Below are 6,353 nucleotides of genomic sequence, written 5' to 3'. Positions count from 1 at the left end.
AAGGCCGTCGTTCTCCAGCTTCTGTGTTTACTAGTAGCACACAAACGCAACTCGGCCGTCTTCATTATGTTAAGCCCCGCCCACCGACTCTATACACGATGTGATTGGGCCAGAGTTTGCCGTTTACAGCTCAGAAGTGTATTGAGAGTTGCTGGACGATTCTACCTAAGTTACGCACCCACCTTTTTTTATGAAATCTACAGAAAAATTTGGTTTCTCAACCAGCCATAGACAGCAATGTCATTGCAAAATTCGAGGCACAGAAAGGTTGTAAAGACATTATTAAAATAGTCCATGTGACTCCAGTGGTTCAATCTTAATGTTAAGAAGTGACATCTTTATCTTTTGAGAGCAAAATATACAAACACAAAAAACTATTTTATTCAAGCATCTTTTATCTCCAACATCATTCTCCTATGCTATTCAGTAAAAACAGTGCAACAGTTCCAGGTTCAACGTCAGAATGCCGGCTTATTATTACCTCCTGTATCAGCATCACACACTTGTCATGGTGCTCAAGTGAACATTGCATCAGCCAATAATGAGCCGGCATTCTAAAGTAGAACCTGGAAGTGCTGCACTGTCTTTTCTATGTGAACAGTGTAGGACAATGGGTGTGTTTACATGCACACCAGTAAGCTGATAACTCAAAAAAATCAGCTTACTTGAAATAATCAGTTTTCCCCATTTACATGCAAACCAGTAAACTGACAATGCAAGTAAACCATGCTTACATGACTTTATTAATAAACTGGGTTATTTTCTTGTAGTGGCGTCAAAAATAATAATTTCCGTATCTGACTCAGAGTTTTTCAAATTTTACATCAGTTGTGATTTTAAATAAAGCGTGCACTGTGTCAGCGGGGGATTTATGGCTCAAATTATCCCTCATGCAGTTCCAGATGCAGTGTTTTGAATGAACCTTTTCTACTTCTGCTGCATGAGATGAGAACACATCTTTAAAAATTTTTGGGTCTTAAAAGAGTCTGTGTTTGTGATATATATGTCCTTATTTTATGCAAAACGCTAGCTCGCTCTGTCTGGATGCATTTAAATCTGCTCTAAGTTTGCGTTTTTGTCTCCTATCACACATGCGCACTTCAATAAACCGACAGCAGGTTAATGCGTTTTCATGCTACCTGTTCCAACCGCTTTATGCTTACACCGTTTATGACCTTACTCTATTAAAAGAAAACGGGTTACCGTGTTTACATGGCCATGTTCATTGTCGGCATATTAGGCATAATCGGCTTAAGAACGTGTATATAAACACACCCAATGATGTTAAAGAGAAGAGATTATTGAATAAAGCCGTCTTTTTTTCTGCATAAAATTTGTTCTGGTCACTTCATAACATTTTGTGTGGAAAATAGATATTTTGAATAATAAACTGGTCACACTTTAAATGACACAATAAAAAAACAAATAATAATAATTTTAAAAAGTGTCCTTTTCACATAAACATTCAATTACTAGCATAAGCAGTCCCTATTAATTAGAAACATTTTTAAAGCACTTTATTTTAAATCCAGTTTTTCTTGAATGTATTCCTATTCTTTTTTTTTCTTTTTTTTTTAGTAAAAATATTATTTTGAAAAAGTATGTTGCAAAAAAAGAAAAAATGTACATAAACACGTTTTATGATATAAAAAATGTAAAAGTTGATGCAGCCAAATGTATAAGAAAACTGCCCTGGTTGACAACTGTCCTCTCAGTTGAAAGTTTACATCTCTATCTGACCTAAATACTGTGAGCACAAAGGTCATAACTTTACAGTGATTACTTAAAAAATATGAAAGTAAAAATTAAGAGAAATGGCATTTTCTACCCACTCGCTAATAAAAGTGTGCTTATTTTTTATATTAAATTAAATAAAGGTTATTCAATAATTTATCATTAGTGAATTATAATGAGAAGTAAACAATGCATTCAAAAAATCTAACTCCTTTCAAAGATCTCATTATCCAAAGCTAACAGCGAAGATTGAGTTAAATTCCCACCATGGCTCTGACCAAACTCTAGAGAAAGTTTATATATGTAACAAAAGATGTCTATTGCAAACCACTTGTATATTCAGTATCAGTGGGTTCAAAGCACAACAACATGTGACAGCAGGCTGAAGTGACAGTGGGGGGAGCGGCACTGACAGCATGGCACTGGATGCTGGACTTTGATTTTTTTCTGTAGATTATTCAACCACACACACACACACACACACACACACACACAGAGAGAGAGAGAGAGAGAGAGAGAGAGAGAGAGAGAGAGAGAGAGAGAGAGAGAGAGAGAGAGAGAGAGAGAGAGAGAGAGAGAGAGAGAGAGAGAGAGAGAGAGAGAGAGAGAGAGAGAGAGAGAGAGAGAGAGAGAGAGAGACGTGTATATATATATAAAGCATCAGACTGACTGGACTCACAGAAGCTTACAGGACTGAGCAATACCTGGGGGACTTAAAGGTAATTCAAGCTTAACCGACTATAATAAATGACTATAATAATATGACAAATAGTATTTTAGTGTCAGTGAAAATATATTGTGCAAATAAATATTAAATGTTTTAAACATGTAAATATTAATTTATTTTGTTACTTCTTTTTTAGCAAACAACTGTGAAGATGAAACTGTATCTGGTACTTGCCTTTGTGGCATTCACAGGTAAATCATGTTAATGCTTTACCAATTTATCAACACATTTTGAAAACCTGTGCCAAAACTTCCATTGAATTTTAATTTCATGTTGAAATACTATACCCAAAAAAAACTAAACAATACAAATTAAACAAGATAATTAAACAGAAATTATAGTTATATTTAGTATATTGCAAACTGTCTGGTGGACTTAGAACTGTTTGAAAAAATTCCAGGTTGCAAAGCCAACCTCTTCTATGCTGATGAGCCCAAGCCACAGCTAGAGCAGCTGACTGATGCATTCTGGAGCTATGTTGCTCAGGCCACACGCACAGCAGAGGACACACTGAAAATGATCAGAGAGTCTCAGCTGGGTCAGGAAGTCAAGTAAGTAATGTTTGTAAGTCTCAGTCTGAAATGCTAAAATATCAAACTGCATTAACATAAATAAACATTTACATTTTCCCACCACAGTACTAGACTGACCCAGAGTGCTGATATGGCCGGCGAATATGCGGTCACCCTCAAGAAACAGATGGATCCTCTGGCTGAAGAGCTGATGACCAGAATCACCAAAGAGTCTGAAGTACTGAGGGAGCGTCTGGGCCAGGACCTGATCACCGTTAGAGACCAGCTGGAGCCCTATGCTGACAACCTCAAGAGCCAGATCCAGCAGAGAGTGGAGGAGCTCCGGGCAGCCTTGACTCCATATGCAGAATCCCTGGATTCTGAGACCCTGAAGGCCACTCTGCTCCAGAAGAGTGAGGAGCTGAGAGGAAACCTGGAGCAGAGCGTGAAGGAGCTGCAGGCTCAGCTGGAGCCCTACACTGCTGAACTCAAGGAGAAGGTTGACCAGCGTCTGCAGGAGTTCCAGAAGACCGTGACCCCTCTGGCTGAGGATCTTCAGGCCCAGATTAGAGAGAGGGCCCAGATGGTCCAACAGAGTCTCACACCGTATGCTGAAGACCTGAAGGAAAAGCTGGACCCCTACGCACAGAACCTGAAGGACCAGCTCACCTCACTGTACGAGTCCTTCATCAAGAGAAATTAGATGCTTCAAAGACTTCTTACTTTGTCACTAAAAACAGTTTTTCCTACTATGAGAATTGAGACTCCAAAATCCCATACATCACCCATAACCATGACCTATATCATATTATTAGGCATCAACGAGATCTTTTTGGACTTCTGTCTTACAGTTGATTGACTAACACTAATAGGAAAAGTTTTTTTTTGTGTGTGTGTGTGTGCTAAACTTCGGTTATTTACACCCTAACTTTGCATCTATATAGATACAGAAATGCTCTCTTTCTGTAAAATGTTTATATTTATTTCAGTTTAGCTCTTTATTACCTCTGACAGAAAATGTGTTGTTTCTTGCAAAAGTATAAATGCCAAGTGTATCATTTGTCTTATTTATCAACAATAAAACTCCTGCCATTATTAACAAAGTTTCTGAATATTATGTCCAATTGTGTAGATCAGCATAGCTGAATTATCACTTAAATATTACAGTTATGCTATTCACATTTGTTTTAAATAAAATCTAATTAAGTAGCCCTCTAAAAATGCACAAGGCTAATATGACAAAATAGGAGTTATAAATGGTATTGTTATCTACTCATGAGAAATGCACATACAATAACATTACGGTCACTGTCTGGTTTGAAAGGTTCAAATGTGGTATTTGACACCATACTCAGACAGATTTATACAATATCTTTAAATACTGTATAAGTGACAAAAAGCTGCAGAAATGATAATGGTCATCTAAAATTATTTATTGTAGCACATAAAAAGATTAGATAAGTTTATGAAATTTCCAAAAATTACCTTTTCCAGTCACTTCTGGTTGTACTAATAATAGATCATACACCGATCAGGCATAACATTATGATGACTGACAGGTGAAGTGAATAACACTGATTATCTCTTCATCAAAGCACCTGTTAGATGGTGTGACGACTGGGTCAGAGCATCTCAAAAACAGCAGCTCTTGTGGGATGTTCCCAGTCTGCTGTGGTCTGTATCTATCAAAAGTGGTCAGAGGAGAGAACGTCTCGGTGACGTATGTAACCCTTGTTCCCTGCGGAGGGAACGGAGACGTAACGTCAGTGACTGATGAATGGGGGTTTCGCTTAGAAGCCTATCATCTTCGAGATCTAGAAAATGCCCAATTGCAGTGCCATTGATTTTTCGAGATTCGAGATTTGCATGTGTAAATCCGCATACCCACATGGGTATATAAGGAAGTAGCTGGCATGATCACATTATGTTTACCTGCTGAGGAGCCACGGCTAAGCTCTCGGCCGTTCCAGCGGTACAGCGGATGTGGCAAAGGCACGTTACGTCTCCGTTTCCTCCTCAGGGAACAAGGGTTACATATGCAATGAAGACGTTCCCTTTCGTTCAGTCACTCCGAGTAACGTCAGTGACTTACGAATGGGGGTCCCAATTTAATCACGCCACACGGCTGTCTTCCAGTGCCATGTGTAAGAGCGAGTGCCCTGTTGTAAGACTAGTATGGCAGAAGGACTCCCACTTATCACAGGAATTACCAAAGTACACTGGGAAGCATATTCCAGGTGGAGATATATGCGCCAAGATGCCTATCCGTAGGGGGACTTAGAGAGTACACATATGACCCACTAAGGGCTGGGTCATATGTGTACACTGGGGATCACTTGGGTACCAGCTGCAGGTGGATTTTAACCCCAGGGGGCAGCAAGCTTGCCAAGGGAAGAAACCTGCTCAAAGAGGCTTGCGGTGGAAATACACATGTGGGGGTCGCCCGAAGGGGGAACCATGCACATAGAGGCACCTGGCCGGACACAAGTGTCTGGGCTAGACTTACTGGCGTCAGTGTCGATAGTGCTGGAGGAGCTCAGGGCTTTCGTAAAGCTCACCTGATGAAAATATTGCACGTATCCAGTCCGTGGAGTGGAATGGCGAGCAAGCGAAGACACCTGAGCCTAGTCCATTGCAGGCCACTTGTAGAGACAAGTACGTAGTCAGACACAGGCTCCACCCGGAGATTGTAGAATCTGGCAAATGTGTTTGGTGTCACCCAGCCTGCAGCTCTGCAGATGTCTGTTAGCGAAGCGCCATGAGCTAAAGCCCAAGAGGAGGCCACACTCCAAGTGGAGTGTACCCTGACCCCAAGGGGGCATGGACACCCCAGCCTCTGGTAAGCCAAAACAATGGCGTCCACTATCCAGTGAGACAACCTTTGCTTTAAGAGAGCCTTCCCTTTTAGCTTCCCACCATAACAGACAAAGTGCTGGTTTGAGGTCCTGAAACACCGTGGCCTGTCTACGTAATTGCAGAGAGCGCGTACTGGACAGAGCAGTGCCAAGGCTGGGTCTGCCTCCTCCAAAGGCAGCTCTTGTAGGTTCACCACCTGCTTTCTGAACGGAATGGTGGGAACTTTGGGCATATATCCAGGCCGGTGTCTCAGGATCACGTGAGAGTCACCCGGCCCGAATTCCAGGCATGCTTCGTTAACCGAAAATGCCTGCAGGTCCCCTACCCTCTTGATGGAGGCCAATGCGGTCAGGAGTGCAGTCTTTAGACAATGGACTTTAGACAAGAACTTAACATCTACTGATGCAAAGGCTCAAAGGGAGCCCTCTACAGAGCATCTAAAACTACTGATAGGTCCCAAGAGGGCACGAGGGGAGCGCGAGGGGGATGTAGTCTCCTCGCTCCCCTCAGGAGCCTGATGATCA

General features: G+C 41.3%; 1 protein-coding gene across 1 annotated transcript; it reads left to right on the top strand.

The window, feature by feature from the left end:
* Positions 1-2,351: 2,351 nt before the first annotated feature.
* Positions 2,352-4,076, top strand: LOC137083733 (apolipoprotein A-I-like). The gene is made up of 4 exons (XM_067449682.1): positions 2,352-2,453; positions 2,598-2,652; positions 2,862-3,012; positions 3,100-4,076. Exons 2-4 carry the CDS (start codon positions 2,613-2,615, stop codon positions 3,674-3,676), a joined length of 768 nt encoding a protein of 255 aa, XP_067305783.1. The 5' UTR covers positions 2,352-2,453; positions 2,598-2,612; the 3' UTR covers positions 3,677-4,076.
* Positions 4,077-6,353: the final 2,277 nt, after the last annotated feature.

Source organism: Pseudorasbora parva, chromosome 7 (assembly GCF_024679245.1).
Source record: "Pseudorasbora parva isolate DD20220531a chromosome 7, ASM2467924v1, whole genome shotgun sequence".
Classification (NCBI taxonomy): Eukaryota; Metazoa; Chordata; class Actinopteri; order Cypriniformes; family Gobionidae; genus Pseudorasbora; species Pseudorasbora parva.
The sequence above is the reverse complement of the archived record's forward strand: the minus strand, read 5'-3'. Positions and strand labels throughout refer to the sequence as shown.